Genomic DNA, 16,049 nt, shown 5'->3' on the forward strand with positions numbered 1-16,049 from the left:
TGAGTTTAGTATCCTGCAAGAAAGCACTGATTTATTTCACTCTTCTTTTCTGTAAAATGGGACACTTTTCACATTAACTGCTACGTCTAATTACATCAGAAGAGTGTCCTGACTGTTCCCTTCACTGCTGTCTTATTATGGATTAAACCCTTTACTTGGTTTATCTGATCTCATCCTCAGATCTCCTGAAACTGACTCAATCCTCCAAACTCAATTACCTGATTAGATTCACTACCCTGAACAGCTGCCTTGCTTTTTTTTTTCTTCCCTTTTAGTTTTCTGTTGTTTACTGTGATACCTTTGAAAGTTGTTATGCTGCTAAGCAGGCATAGCAAATAGTGCTATGTCAAGCAGAAGCAGGCTAGAAAAGCCCCTCTGGCAACATGGCTCACTACGCTGAACAAGCAGCTCGCGGTCCAGATTATCCATGTCAATGGAACAGAAAATGAGAATCAGGATTTGCAATGTATCTGACAGCAAGGCGGTTACACGCTTCCAGTTGGAGCTGCAGTCTTTCTATCTGACTATCTAGGTCTCGCTGGTTTTCACACAGACTCTCCAAAGGCTTGAAAATTCATCAGAGCCTTTAGATTGTCCTTAATATTACAAATTACCCTCTCTGGGGGACGCTAATCAGTCTGTTAAAAAGCATGTATGATTAAAAAAAGAGCTTCAGTTGAAGAAAACACTGTGCAAACACCCCACATGTTGCCCAACCAGTACTCCAACATGGGCAGTGCACTTTAAGTGACAGATAAGAGCTCTAGAGAAACAACTTTACAATCTGACGCCAGTCAGAGGAAACAGCTGGAAGAGCTACAGAGAGCAGTGCATTGTACTGTTCCAACACCTGTAGTGTAGAGATTGTGTCAGAAAGATGTCAGTTTAACTCTATGATAGTATTTTAGACCATATTTTGTGGTGTTATTCATGTTTTTGTCCACTCTGAAGTCTAAATAGCGTAACTGATATCGTTCATGTCAACTGGAAATGCTATTTGTGCTATTTAAGGTAGCATTTATTCTTTTTTATATGAGCAACTGAATTAAAGGCATTGCTTTTAGCTTCAACTATTCCCAAGAACGACCCTATATAGAGCTATTATATGTAAATAGGGAATGTTTAAAGGCTAGAATGTCAAATAATCATGAAATCTGACAGATGTGACGTTTAATTACACTAAAAACACGTGATAGTGTTATTAAACACACCCACCTTAAGGGATCCAGGGTGTGATGCAGCAGAATTCTTACAGAAATGACAGTAAATGTTGTGAGCTCTTCAGAGACCCTGTACACGCCGGAGAGGTAATAATTCGTACAGCACATCAACCCTCAGTACATCTAGAGCAACCTGCAGGAGCTCGCTTCTCTCGGACAGCCCTCTGATTGGCCAGCTCTGCTGAAAGAGGCGTGGCTTATGACTGTGGGCGTTTCACAAAACCAGCATCCACGAAGCTCGAGCTTTCATTCACTACGGACTTGTCGAGTTAACTTGATCTCTGCACAGTTTTCTGTTTTGTTTGTTTTTTATTCGCAGTTTGTTTCTCTCAGATCCGCTTCGTGCGTAAAAGTGTTCCTTTGCGCGCACAGCCTCCGGGAGCTCTTTTGCGTCAACTTTTTTTCACGTTTTGTGTTCTTTTTAATTTTTTGCACACCCTACCTGAGTTGTGTCTCCTCTCTGCACGCCTCCACTCCTCTCCACCATGGATTTGGTTTGGATTGTTGGGCTTCGTTGTGAGCGTTTGCGCTTGGTTTGCTGCAGCGGAGCGACACAGCGTCTACTGGAACAGCACCAACCCAAGTAAGTATCTGTTCCGATTTCCACTTCATCTCATCCTCAAACACTCCCCGTTTATTTCTAAATTCATGCACAACCCCTTTTTGCTTTGGGCATTAAAGATAATTGAACTTTTAACTCATTTCTCAGTGCAGATAAGATCGTTCTGGTTTGTGTCCAGATGCATGTAGTTCTTGCTGCTCATGGTATTCAGGGAGCTTGTTGTGATGAATTTGTGATGGAAGCAACTGGCTGCTTGTTGTCATGATAATGCAAGACTGTTGAGACTCTCTCTCCCTCCCTTCCTCCCCCCTTCTTCCTCCCTTTCTGAGCTGTTGTTATCGTGCCCTTTACCTGTAATTCTTTGTCTAACCTGTTCAGATTTAATCCATTTGCGCAATGTGTGCGCCTCTGCTGCAGGATTAGTTGCATCAGGGTTATGTCATCTGTTTATTTACCTTTGTGATTTGTGACAGTGATGCAATTTTATACTTTTTTTAGGCACAGAAAGCTGCTTTAAATGTGTGTGTGTGTGTGTGGGGGGGGGGGGGGGGGGGGGTTATGCATGGAGAACAGCAGGTATCCAAGGTAACATTTTCCTGTTGGAGACTTGATCCATGCAAACTACTAAAAAATGCATCTTTTTTTGGTCTCTATGTGCCGCATTGGGAGTTAATTTATAGAAATGTCTTCATTCATGAGGTGAAATCCTATAGGGGGGAGCTCAGATTTTTCCTCGGTAAGGGTTCTATTCTCTGTGTTGATTTTACAGGCTTGACTCACAGCAGAACGTGTTGAAATATCTGTTGCAATATCCTCCCCATCTGACAGAGAGCCCTAACCTTTGAGTGCAGTGGGAGGTTGCTGCATCTCCTAAATCAAGAGATATCGCTCAAGTTTTTTTCCCTTTTTGTACGTGGCTGTCAGGGAGACGTAGTTCATATTTCAGGGTGTAAGACGAGCAATAATGGTGTTTGACAGAGACAGAGGAGGTAACTTGAGGCCTGCCCAGTAGGTCACACTGTGGGAGAGAGGCAGATTTCTCAGGGAGGAGAAACCGGAGCCTGAATTGTCGGGGTTGTAGGGCCCGCTCGGAATGAGTGGGGGTCAATTAGGGAGATGGTTGATGAGGGTTGGGTTCAAACTTTCTTCATGCACCTCGGCTCAAACGCACCCACACCGGCTCACATGCACAGGCAAGCACAAGCACAGACTGCCGGCAGACAGTCACTCAATCACAGCAACAGACGCCATGTAAATCAATCAGTGCGGGGATCACACTCTCTTTCTGCTGTGCAAACACTCAGATCCAAATGTTGCCCCCACAAGCTTGCATCAAACCACTTTCTCCGTCTTTATCTCCCCTGTGGTTAAAACTACAGCATTCACTGTTCTCAGAAAGTCCATAATTACAGTGACAAAGCCCAAAAGTGGAGTCGAGGCCCCAGATGGAGAAAGCGTTTTTGTTGTGTCCCCGCTGTGGAGCGACAATCATCATTTCTGTGTATATACTGGTAATCCGTTCTATTGCACTTGCTGTTTTTCTTTCTCTGCCCCCTAGATGACGGCGCTAAATCTCTCCCTTCGGCTACTCTTAATCCCATATTCACAGAAAAAGTCTCTGAGATGTTTCATCTGGTGCTTTTCATCAGTCGCCTCAATCTGCTCTCCCCTCTGACCCGTCACTTATACAGTCTGTTAACGTCCATCTTTCCTCTCATGAGATGTTGTTTTTTCCCCTCCCTTTTGTTGGTTTATTATTCCAGCCCATTGGCGAGGAGGCCGTCATTAATCAAATTGATCTCAGATTGGTTATTTCGGTGAATGTGGAGCAGGCGTGTTTGTCAAGGAATTTTAGCAGCACACACACACACACACACACACACACACACACACCACACACACACACACACACCACATAAAACATGCACAGTTTTTGACTGAAGCGTGTGTGTTTGCCCTTGGGGCCTGCTGACTTCCAAGCTCTGCCCTTTTACTTTAACTCTCTTCCAGCACGAGTGAAATCCATTTCAGCGCTTTCACTTGTTGGAATATTTCCACTCTTTGTTCCTGATCAGCAGCAGCTTAATCACCAGCAAAGGTTGGATTCCGGAAAGAGGCTCACCAGTTTTGACTCCCGCCATGCCAATGTGTTTCTCTTTTTTTTTGTTTAGGGAGTGTCTGTGCATGAGCTTACTCACACTCACAGTGCATCGCCACATTGAAGTGACTCACACACTCTCGTACACATTAACTCCACACACATGTGACATGCAGTTGTGACTGATGTTAACGTCGTCCCTGGAGCCCTCGACTCCAGCGTGAGGAAATAATCCTGCTCTTTCACTGCTTTTTTCTTTTACCCCTTTTTTCCCCCTGCTGCTGACAGAGCATGAGTAGACCACCTCCACCCTCCTAACCCTCCTTCCTCCTCTGCTTTGTACCTGTCTCCCCCTCTCTCCAGCACCTCCCTCCCCCTCTTCTTGGCCAGGTTCCCTTTTTTCAGCTTGGTCCTGTGGTCTCCACTTCTGGGAGCCTGTTAACTGTTTCGTGGCTCGCCCGTGCACATCTGCGTGATCCGTTTCTCATATCGAAACACGTTATCTGAGCTCGATCTGTTTGGATTCTGAATCTAATTTCCTGCTTGTTTTAGCGTATCGCTGCTGGCTCGCTGCTTTAATTCATTCAGCTGGAGTTATTTAAGGTATGTTTCACCCACATGAGGGATTTTCTTGCTTTTATCCAGTCAATGTGGCTGTTTTGTGATGCTCCCCATACAAATTAGGGGAATGGTCTTCACGGTGGGCCACAGAAAGAGAATAGTAACTGGTGTGACTGATCGAGGGTTAGAGTTCACTATGTGATGAAGTGGCACGGCCTCTATCAATCTGTCAGTCATTCTGTCACGCCGGTGGTCCCTGAATACTTGCTGCCACTCAGGCCAGCCCCTCTTCACACAGCCGTGGCTCTGCCTCTGGGAAACTCTCATTCTGGAAGCCCCCCCTTCTCTCCTGTCTTTTCGGTCCCCTTTCGCTCCTTCACCAGCTTTTTATCTCAACTTTACAAGCTGTCCCTTTCAGTCTATTATTTCCTCACCTCCAACTCTGGTTCTCAGAGTAGGGGGAAAGGAGGGAAGCATGCTAAGAGGTGTGGAATTTTTTTATCGTTCTTGGCACCCATGGCGATCCGTCACAAGGCACTTTGCCCTTTCCTTCACGCTTTCTCCCCCTTCGCTCTTTCTCCTTTTAAAGCTTCCTTGTTCTACCTCCTTATGAGTCTTCCCAGCAAAACAGGTTTTTTTTTCTCTTTTTTAGACCCTTCCTGGTCTTTTCACTTGCTCATGTGTGCGTATCCACTCTTGAGTGTCTTGCAGAAGCAGTGCAGGCAGCTGAGAACTGAAGTCCTTAAAAAAAAAAAAAAAGGACTAGGTTAAACGTCTTCCGTGTACGTGCTTGCATGCGTGTTTGAGAGATGAAAGATAAGATCGGACATCATCGGCTTGTGATTAGGTGGTTGCAATAGATAAGGGATTTCTGCAGTTTTCAAGTAATCTGACCCAAAGCTACTTTTCTCGGAAAAACATCCAGGTTTCCCACTTGACTTCCTAATCCAGCCTTGGCCCTAAACCCACCGCGTGCCCTCCCCCGTCTTTGGTCCGTATTCTCTGTAGTCGATCTCCATCTTTCTCTAGAATCGTCTGTCCCTCGCCCCTCCACCACTCTTAATCTGGTCTTGTAATCTGTCTGGTGAATTCAATCTGGGAGGAAAATACTCTGAGAGATTGTCAAACGGATGGTAATCGCCTCTTATAGGCTCAATGATGACTGAAATGTGTTGGCGTCTCCCGTCTTTATCTGTAATCTTAACCTCTCTGATAATATTGACAAGTTTTTTTTTTCTTTTTTTTTTGTATATTCTTTCACCTCCAGATGCTGATTTTCTTGCTGTTCAATATTCCTGCGTCTTTTCACGGTGCCAAACGCAGAATGTCTTGTTTATTGACTGGTAGATAGTGAATCAGGTCAAAGGTTTTAACTTCCCGCAGGTGTGGTTGTCGGCATTACCAAAGTCTGCACGCTGTCTGCTGTGTGTCTCCTGTGAAGTGCTGCGCTTCCTGGTTGGGTCTTTTCCCGGGAAAACTGCGTATCCTGTCCACACAATAAACAATACATTTCTCACACACTAACACACGCAAGACCGTAAAAAGTCTGGACGCAGGAGCTGATTGAACTTCCCATGGCTCGTAGGAGAAGACGTTTAAAGGGCGAGAATGAGGAGATTAGTAGTGATTGTTTTATAAGGGGTGTGCTGGACTCCAGAGCCTTGAGAATGATTTGGGATCCGCTTACAATGCCCGCCCTGCTGTCAAATCTCTTCATGTCTCTATTTGGGATTCTCCTCTGATCAGTGTCACCCCCATCAACCCCTCCAGTTGCCCCGCTGCCCGTCCTCGAGCCTCTTCCTTATCTACACACCAGACTTCCCCTGCTCCCTCCCACTGTGCTGCTCTGCTCCTACAAGGGTTCACAAATCATAGCGGAAGAAAAGGTCCACTACAGATCTGTGATTACGCTACAACTTTCAGCTAGAGTGTGTATGTGTGTGTCCTTGCAGACTTGTTTGTCGATTCTTGGTGACACCGACAGTGTATCTGTGTTTGAATGAGAAAGAATTAGCCAGCAAGAGTCAGATGCTATCAGTGAAGTGAACCATTGTGCTTGTTTTGTTGTGTAAATACGCATGATTGTGTAACTATTGTTTTTCCCCTGCCTTTTGTGCTGTTTGTTGGGAATCAAGATTTAGTGTGTAAACACAGCAAACACCGCTGCCCTAGAGGTCAGTTGTTTTGCTCCCGATATTACCACTGGACATCTGTAAGCTAATTAATTAAAGAAAAAACTCTTTGTTACAACTCTGCCCTGTACTCACATATTACAAGTTCCCAGAGGAATTCATTAACCCTCCTGTTGTCCTCATTTACAGACACTAAAAAAAATTGTTTCTTTGTCTGCAAAAAAGATCTGAAAGTTCAGCAAAAATTCCCCCAAATTTCTGAAAATTTGCAAAACCTTTAGGAAGAAAATTCTAATAATTTCTTAAAAATTTCCGTTAAAAGTTTTATTTTAAAAAATCCCCTTATTTGGCAAGAAAATTCTTGTAAATATCTCTAAAAAATGAGTAAAAATATCTAAAGTGATTCGATATATATATATCAGTCAAACTTAGAATATTTTCTTAAGAATATTCACAAAAAAATCTAACAATTTTTTTGGTTGATTTTTGTGTGTGAATGTTCTTAAGAAACATTTTTAACATTTCTTTTTTCCACCAAAAATGTTCAAAGATTTCCCAAAAATGTTAAAAATGTGGACATCAAAAGTTTCACTGTGAAAATATATATTTTTCCCACATTTTCAAACTTTAAAATTGGTCAGTTTTGACCTGCAGGATGACACGAGGGGTAAGCTAGAAGCTCAGATTGTGTTAGCAAAAAAAAAACCAACAACTCACAAATCCAGCATAATCGATTTTCATGTACAGATATTTGCCTCCTGAGAAATGTGATGTCAGCGGTGACCTTTCTGCTCCAGCCCCCTTATAAGGTACAAATGGATCCAGGGACAGCGTGAGACAGTTGGAAAGAGCATATGTATTCATCTAAGCCTCCTTAGGGCAGTGGAGGCAGCCAATTATTTCTCTGCTGGACTGGAAGCTTTGTCACTTTGCTGGTCGGCAGTAGGAGCTGCGCCGGTTCAGCCAAGAACGCTGGCAGAATGACCAATGATACGCCTCAGACAAAGGTTGAATGACAGACTTAGAGGGGGGAGAAAGCTGATTGAGATGGATGGCAAAAAGTCACAGAGGGCAAAGAGTGAAGGCTGGAATATTATGTTTAGAGGGAGGAGCCCAAAGAGTTGGAGCATATTTGTTTCTATGACGACCCCGGCGTGCCAGCATCGCATTGTGCTTGGCTCTGCAAACGGTGGGTCAGAGAGTCGCATACTTGGAATACCACCAGGACAGGTTGCGATTGGTTCAGCAAGTCAGGCGCTGGAGGAGGGGAGGGAGAGAGTTGACACGAGGATCTGGTTTGCTTATTGAGCGATGAAAGACGGACAGGGAGTGGGAGGGGACGGCCGACGTTGACGGATGAGTCGACGGACGGCTGAAGCGGGAGGAATTTTGGGCAATAACATTAAACAGTCCTGCTTAAAACTAAAGCCGGCGATGGAGCTCCGAGAGGCTTCACCTCTCCTCTGATGTGCCACCTACTCCTTGTGGTTTTCACAGATTTGTCTTGAAAAGAAACTGCTCCCTTGTGTCCAGTTTTCTTTCACTATTCTGTTAACACCTCTCACTTCCCGTTTTGCAACCACCGACACACTTCCACAGACACACACCCCCACACACACATGCACAATGTGTCTCTTTTGAACTCCAAAACTCCAGTGTAATACCCCTTCTCAAAGTGAGAACAATAGAGGTGGGGAAAAAAAAGCTCCACCCTGCTTGTCTCACCCCTCGCTCTGTCCCCAGCCCTCAGCCCCTGCTCTGGGCCTCGCTGTCCACTCTAAGCCCCTGTATTAAGCAGGGTCTGATGCTGATGAATGGACCCCAGCTCAGCCTCTGCTCCACCCAATAATCCAGGGCTTGGACGGGCCGATTAGGTGGTCCCCACATTCCGGTTCACTCATCCGTGACGTCGGCCAGTCAACTTTTGGGTCACATTAGCAGCACGTGTACAACCAAGGAGGAAAATAGGCTTGTTTATGTGTTTGGGGCGACTACACGGACCTCTCAGGGGAGGTGTTTGTCCTACAGTAACATTTATGGGCATTACATTTGATTTGAATCCATTTGTACAGAGAGCAGCTCCAGTCGTACCATCAGAGTTTCAAATACACAAGATTCCTTCTCGCTGACTGTCTGTGTATAAAACACTGCGATGCTGACTTGGCAATCGTCCGACCTTTGATCCGGAGGTCCAGCATTCCACAGGGCGATAGTGTGCAGAGATGAGAGGCTGATGGATGGATGAAAAGAGGGGATTGAGGTGGAGAAGAAAGCAAAACTCAGGCCAAAGAGATTAAAGAAGAGAGATTAGACTCCTGCCCCCGAAGAGGCTCTAATAAATCAGGAATTCCTTTTTGAGGAGAGGAGGAAGAGCGTCCGGGAATGGCCTGTGGTCCACTTTTCACCAGATTGTGTGTTTGCAAATTTGACCACTTGACATTCCCTCGCTGCCGCTATCATCGCCGTTCATTACTCGGCATTCATTATCCGCCCCATCACAACTGAAACGCACTCCCGGATTCCTCAGAGCTCTAGAGAGGCAACACACCTACATAAACACTCAGCTGGACGTGTCAGGCTGAGGCAGACACACATGCACACGCAGTCCTCCCTGCATATCTGCCATAGCTTCACAAATCATTGTTAAGTGGAGAATACAACCGCTCCTGCATGCTGTGACGTTTACTTAAGCTTCAAGCGTCACTGTCAATAGAGGGAAGCATTCCCGGATAAACAATGAATATAAATCAAGACAGACTATCGGAAGCCGTCTGGAAGAGGGAAATAACGAGGGACACACACTGGGGACGACGGAGTGAAAGAGGATGTGTTTGTCTGCTAAAGTGAAGGTGTCGTGATTTGACTTTGTTAGCTAAACTTTTTCACACGGAGGCCAACGCTGCCTTTGAAGTGCGTTCCTCCGATCGGTTAATTAAGCCGCTGATGTGGAGCGTTTTCAATGCCGAGGCGTTAGACGGGAACAAAAGGCAGCAGGATAATTAAAACTATTTGCCATTAATAATGGCAGCTCCCCTCGGTGTGTATTCAGCAACTGTTCTCTCTGCTAAGTGAGCTCCTCCATCAGTGGGCTGTGAATAGAGGCGCTGTATGAAACGCTGGCATTGATAAAGCAACTGTAGCATAGAAACACTCGCTGAGAGAAACTTCAAAAGCCATTCCCAACTCCAGCCCTTTGACCCCCCTTTTTTTGGCCCACGCCTATTCACGTCCCCCGTATCTCCTCCCAGACTCTCAGCCCTAAAGGGGCTGGGAAGTGGGGAGCAGTAGGGCATAATTACCCCCCTCCAGGGCAACTTTAATACCCTTTTTTGTGTTTTAATTGCACCCCCCTTCGACCCCCTTTGATGAACACATTGGGACCATACCACAAGCAGTTTGTAATCAGGGCTGTGGGAGGGGTGAAGAGGAGTGAGGGATCGGGTGCAGGGAGTTTGTTTGTGTGTGTTTTCGGTGTTTGCCGGGGGATAACTCTGTCAGGCAAAAGCAGACAACGGTGTTTGTTCAATAGTGTTATCGATTCGACTGGAATTGAAAGTGGCAGGGGGAAAAAACACTTTAGCGCCAATCTGGTAAACAGAGCGTGGCAGGCAAACTGCAGATAAGCTCTAAGCTGTCTGGACCACGGCAAAATGATAATTATTGCTCTCTCCCACACCCAAAAAAAGTTGGCGTTAGCACACTATTATCAGCACAGTTAGCTGGGAGTTTCATCAGTGGGACTAAAAGGATGCTTGTTTTCTAATGGGCCTGTGATGGCGTTGCTGGTTTATCTGGTCATCAGCATTGAGGGAATGCAGTCAGGCGGAGGGGAGTTAAAGGGTTGGGGGAAGGGGGAGCAGGAGTCAGGGCCCCGGCGTTTGGAGCCACGGCGTCTGTCCTTTTACCAGTGGGGGTACCAAGGAGACCCCTGGCAACAACAACCACAACACCAGCTAACGAGTCCGGTGCACTTTGATCATCAGTCACACATATGGACCTTGTCACACAAACACAAACTTCCCAAATGCTACATTTTAATGGGGCTTTTATGAGAAAGCCCTGAATTCACAAAGAAAAAATCCACTTCAGGAAGAAAAGAAATGCCTTCAGTGGTGGTTAGGGCTAAAGGTGTCAGTTGAACACCCTGCAGGCTCCTGAGAACTCATAACTCCTCCAGATCTGTAGATCTGATTTAAATTGCGGTCGTTGAAAGCCTGACGAGACGTGCACGGATTCATTGCAAAAGCAACAGAACCTTAGATTTCGCACACATTCGCCATGTGTGTTGTGAAAATATTTAAGTCTGTCAAATTTCATCCATTCTCAGGGAACCCCCTGCTGATCCAGAAACAGTAGTAAACTGATAGGCATCGCTTGGGAGCTCAGTACCAGGGGAGGAGATGTGTGTGCGTGTGGGTTCGGTGGGTGTAAATAGTAGGTAGCTACAGCTTTAGGTTGTTGATAGATGGGAATTACTGGGAAGTGTGTGTGAGTTTATGTGTGCTACTAGCGGTCAGCTACCGCTCCAGGCTGGTGATAGATGGCTTTGGCCGAGAAGAGAGCATTAGCTGTGAGCCGGCCCTGCAGCGCTCACTCAGTCAAGAGGAAGGGGGACAAAGCTGAAATACCTTTAGCGACAATTCCCTGGAGATGAACGGGTAATATCTTTGAAAGTGAACCCTGGAGGGAGAAAGAATCATGGACAGTTGAGATAAGGCCAATTAAATGTGCCTCAGAGTACACCAAGGTGTTATTTAACTACTCTAAACTTTCCCTATTAAGCAAATTGTACATGTGTGAGGCAGGCTGAAATGCTACTATCTACGCGGGTGCCAGGTCCAAGAGGAATGGGAGGAAGTTTAGTTTACTTAAAGACCATCGTAAAGAGGGTGGAGGAGTGAAGGGAGGGATGCAGGGAGGGGTGGAGGGGAGGCAGACAGTCTGACTGTCTCTCTCTGTATTTGTAATGAGAGGGAGTGTGGTGGAAGACAGTTACAGACTGTCACCAAACTCATGTTATATGTGTGTCTGTCTATCCGAACCCTAATGAATGGTTTGAAACAAATACGACCTTTATTTTTTACCCTTGCCTTTATCTGTCTTGTACACTCAGGTGCTTGTGTTAAGGCGGATTTGTCATTATGCATTCTGCTGCTCTGTCAGTGTGTGGGTGTGTTCAGCCCTGCAGATGTCGATACTCATCTCCTGTCTTGACGGGCTAACTGACTGCTAATGTTTCTCTGTAAACATCATTCAGCTCCTGGGGGACGGGGGATCAATGTGCACTCGGTGCTAACTCCCTGCACGGAGGAAAACAGCAGCCACAACGTTGGCCTCACGTTCATCCATATTTATGCGCATGTTCTCTGCACATCACTTTCCTCCTTATAGTGCTTTTCCTCTTCATTCCACTTCAGCACGCACATGCATCCTCTCACATAAACATTCTCCCGTTCTCCGGCACTCTATCTCTCATTCCCAGGCCTCTCAGTCTTTCCTCTGATTTCCCCGTTGTACACCGACGTGCAGCCGATCGATATATAATCACAGGTTTTGAGGCTTATATTTATTACTGCTCCAATGCTATAAGCGCGGTTATCAGTCTCCTGCCACTTGCTGACCTTCCTTCCCCTGCCTCGTCTCCCCCTCGCAGGTTTCTATGGGACGACTACGCCGTGGAGGTGAAGCTCAATGACTACCTGGACATCGTGTGCCCCCATTACCCTCAGGGCGAGGTGCCGCTGCTGGACGCCGAGCGGTACGTGCTCTACATGGTGGAGCGCGAGGACTACGACTCCTGCAAGCCGCAGTCGTACGACCAGATGCGCTGGGAGTGCGGTCATCCGTTTGCCCCCCACGCTCCTGAGAAGTTCTCCGAAAAGTTCCAGCGTTTTACTCCGTTCACTCTGGGCAAGGAGTTTCGTCAAGGAGAAAGCTACTATTATATCTGTAAGTGACACTGGTAGACTTGTGTTTTATTAATACTTAGAGTCTGTAGCCACGGTAACTAGGCATCAAAGTAAATGTTAATACGTTGAAATGACCGTTAAGTTGTGGGAATGTCATGCGTTTCTGGGTTTTGGGTCATAAACAGATTCAGATTTTCAGTATGAATGATGGTGATGCTAAGACGAAACATCAAGTTCATCTGAAGACTGATGTGTACCAAATTTCAGGGCAATCCATCCAATAAAACTGAGATATTTCGCTCAGAACCACAACTGTTAACCTCAGGGATCAGGAGGTCACCGAATTCCTCAGCTGAAAAAGAAGAAGGTCTTACAGAACTTCATGATTCGATAATTGGCTGATAAAAAATAGTAATTCCTCGTCTGATTATGTGCGAGAGATGATATGCCAGGGCTCAGTGACCCGCTCTTTGAAACCTAACATGTACACAAAGTGGAATGTTGGCTCTGTTTGTGCAACACCAGCCCTCCTAGAATGTGACCACAAAGCACAAGCAATGTTGTCACCCCGACCATGGTTGTAATTAGATTAACGGCAGGACAAGACACACTTGGTCACAGATGGCATCCTAATGCTTTGTCCCTGTGTCTTTCTGCTGCCAAGTATTCCTGTGTGTTTGTGTGTGTGTGTGTTTGTGTGTGCATGCATGAAGGTGGATTAAGGGGCCAGAGGAGGATAAGTGCATTAGTTGGGATGTTAACGCCTGTGTTGTTTCTTCTTCCCTGTAGCCAAACCTTTGCACCACCATGGCCAGGAATGCCTCAGGCTCAGGGTGGATGTCGTAGCGGCCGACGGTGAGTTTAACCGCCCTCCTGGATGAAAAGAGAGCAGCGCAGTCACCTGTAATAGTCCTGTTAGGCTGTTGCAAAACCAGCAGAGTGATTGATGGCCTTTTTTTTTTTTTTTCTCCTCCCTTCAGGTTCTCAGGAGGCCAGAGTGGCCAAAGGAGGCACCGGTGGGGCTGGAGTCGGAGCTGGGGGAGGGGTTCACAACCCGTCCAACAGACTGCCTGCAGGTATGTTGACCAACCCTGCGTCCTTTCTAATTATCCACGACCTTTAAGCGATCCAGAGATTATTCCAAATTGCAAAATCGTGGTGCTAATGGTTCTTCTTTGTTTCCCATCTTCAAGCAGATGATCCAGTGGTAATCCTGCCAGACGTCCAGAAGAGTGTACGGAGGAACTCTGCAGTCACGGCTACATCCCTCTCAATCCTCTCATTGCTAGTCCCGTTTTCATTATTGCTCTTGTTGCACTGAGAGTACATGAAAGGACTTCTGTTGGCAGACTGGTCTTTTTTTTTTCAGGGACTACAATGAAGACGGTCCGTGGGGTTTCAAACCACTGACTTAAAAAAAAAAAATCCATGCCCGGTGCTGGCCACGGGGAGAGACTTTTGAAGCTTGTAAAGTACAGATGGACTCGCTTGCACAACTTGTGTTGGGTAACTTTGAGCGTTTGAGACAAGTGTTTGTGCTTTGTCTTGTTTTTCAAAAAAAGATGACAGTATTTTTTTGTTTTGTTTAGTTTTTTTATGGAAAGACAAAGCTCTCCTTGATTTTGTTCTTTTTTTTTGGGGCTCTCCAAAAAGACAGACCTCTGCGGAGGATATCCCTATGAGAAAATATGAAGAAGCTGAACCTAAAGCGGCTGAAGAACAATCAAGAGCGACGACACCAACTTTGAATTCTGCGTTTAGACAGAACGAATCAGCATTGAAAGGAAAAGTAATCTCGAACCTTTTGAGCCAAAGACGAGTCATCTCTCCAACTTGTACACTATTCCACCCTTGAGTATCGTGTACTCTTTGTTGTATTGTTATCGTAATGGTATTGAGTGGCATTGATGTCCCACGTGATTACTTTCTCTAAATGTAGCATCGACAGACATGGGAGCTGTTCTCATGACTACCATTCCTTTGCAGACCATGTGCTTATACACTGTAGCACTAAAACTGCTCAGTACAGACACGTCGACACACTCTGTAACACACCACATTGAACTCTGTTACGTGTACATTCTGTGAAGATAATTTATAACATTTGCAGCTAAGATGTTTTACTGTAGCCTACATACCATGTGCTCTCGAAATGAAATGTTTACTGTTGGCAACCGGGAGGGCAGTTTTCCTCCTGGCTCTCCTGGTGGAGGTAGTACTTGTGTGAAAGGGAATATGCGTGTGTTGAACTGACAATAGGGGAGTGTGCGTGAGCTGTGGAGCATTTAATTGAAAGAGTGTTGAGACAGTTTTTTTTTTTTTTCTGCCAAAAGCAAACACTGAGATGTTGTGTGTGTCGCGGAGAGGCTGGACTTCTCCGTTTGTTGGATCTTGCCCCTGTATCGGTTTGACCGTCTGACACAATGAGCTGGTATCAAATCCTTCTCAGTGCAGGACTCAACCCTGTGCATTGTGGTGCTTTCCGTTAAGCTTAGTTACAAAACAAGCCTGAAAATACAAATTGAAGTAATCAGCTATTAGATAAAACACACTACAGTCACCAGTTCATCATAGATAAGACACAGCATCGAAACAAAGTTGCCAAGCACATCATCGCCCGACAGGCTGGCTCGATCAACAAAGCACAACAGTGTATGACTACCATTGAAGTCAGTCTTTTTTTTCTTCTTTTTTTAAAATCTGAATTCTTGTTACCTAATTTTGTACATGTGTAAGTAAGAGAAGTGTATAAAATGTATAAATATATATAGAGAGATTATATAAAAGACCTGTTTGATAAATATGATAAATGTGAAAAATTTTCATGTGAAATAAAAAAAAAAAACCCCGATATTTTTCAAAAACCAGAACGGCTTTCTTGTCATTCTTTTTAGCAGCGGCAGAGCAGAGCAGCACGGCTCTGGGGATGGCAGCGTATCGCTCCATCCAACTCTTTAATCCCAGAGTAAATACTATTGAATCCACTGCCATAGTGTTTAGTGAGTACAGATTTTTACGTTTGCCAGCCGATGACTGAGCCTATTGACTTTCGTGATCATCTGAGTCTTTTTCCTCAAGCACCAGAATGGTTTAGAGTGAAATTTCTCAACAGCTATGGGATGGATTGCCATTAAATCCGGGACACCCCATGTGGGGATATTGTGACTTTTCATCTAGTGCCATCATCAGGTTAGAATGTTAGCTTGTTCAGTGCTATCTGCTAAACTAATCGCTTTCTGTCGGCCTCAGCTGTGCTTTGTCTTTAGCTGTGAATACATAATGCTAGCGTGCCAACTTTACCGAGGTAAGATGTGGAACGTGGTACAGATTATGCACGGATGATCTAAAACATTAAAACCACCTGCCTCATAACTCCACAAAGCCTCTGAAGGTGTCCTGTGGCAGCAGGCAGCAGGAGCTTTAAGTCTTTGAAAGTGGGAGATGGGACTTTGTTTTTCCAGAATATCCCAATCAGATTGAGATCAGTGATAGTTGGAGTTATAGTTAAGACAAAGAAGTCTGCTGTGTTTCTTTTGCAGTGTGGCAGGATGCGTTATCCTTCTGCCA

At 45.4% G+C, this 16,049-nt stretch overlaps 1 protein-coding gene across 1 annotated transcript; it reads left to right on the plus strand.

Moving 5' to 3' along the window:
• Positions 1–1,197: 1,197 nt before the first annotated feature.
• Positions 1,198–15,270, plus strand: efna1a (ephrin-A1a). The gene is given in 6 exon segments (XM_051955772.1): positions 1,198–1,720; positions 1,722–1,807; positions 12,227–12,522; positions 13,272–13,337; positions 13,463–13,558; positions 13,679–15,270. Coding segments are annotated over 6 exon segments (684 nt in total). The 5' UTR covers positions 1,198–1,705; the 3' UTR covers positions 13,804–15,270.
• The last annotated feature ends 779 nt before the right edge of the window (positions 15,271–16,049 follow it).

This window comes from Acanthochromis polyacanthus, chromosome 11 (assembly GCF_021347895.1).
Source record: "Acanthochromis polyacanthus isolate Apoly-LR-REF ecotype Palm Island chromosome 11, KAUST_Apoly_ChrSc, whole genome shotgun sequence".
Taxonomy (NCBI): domain Eukaryota; kingdom Metazoa; phylum Chordata; class Actinopteri; family Pomacentridae; genus Acanthochromis; species Acanthochromis polyacanthus.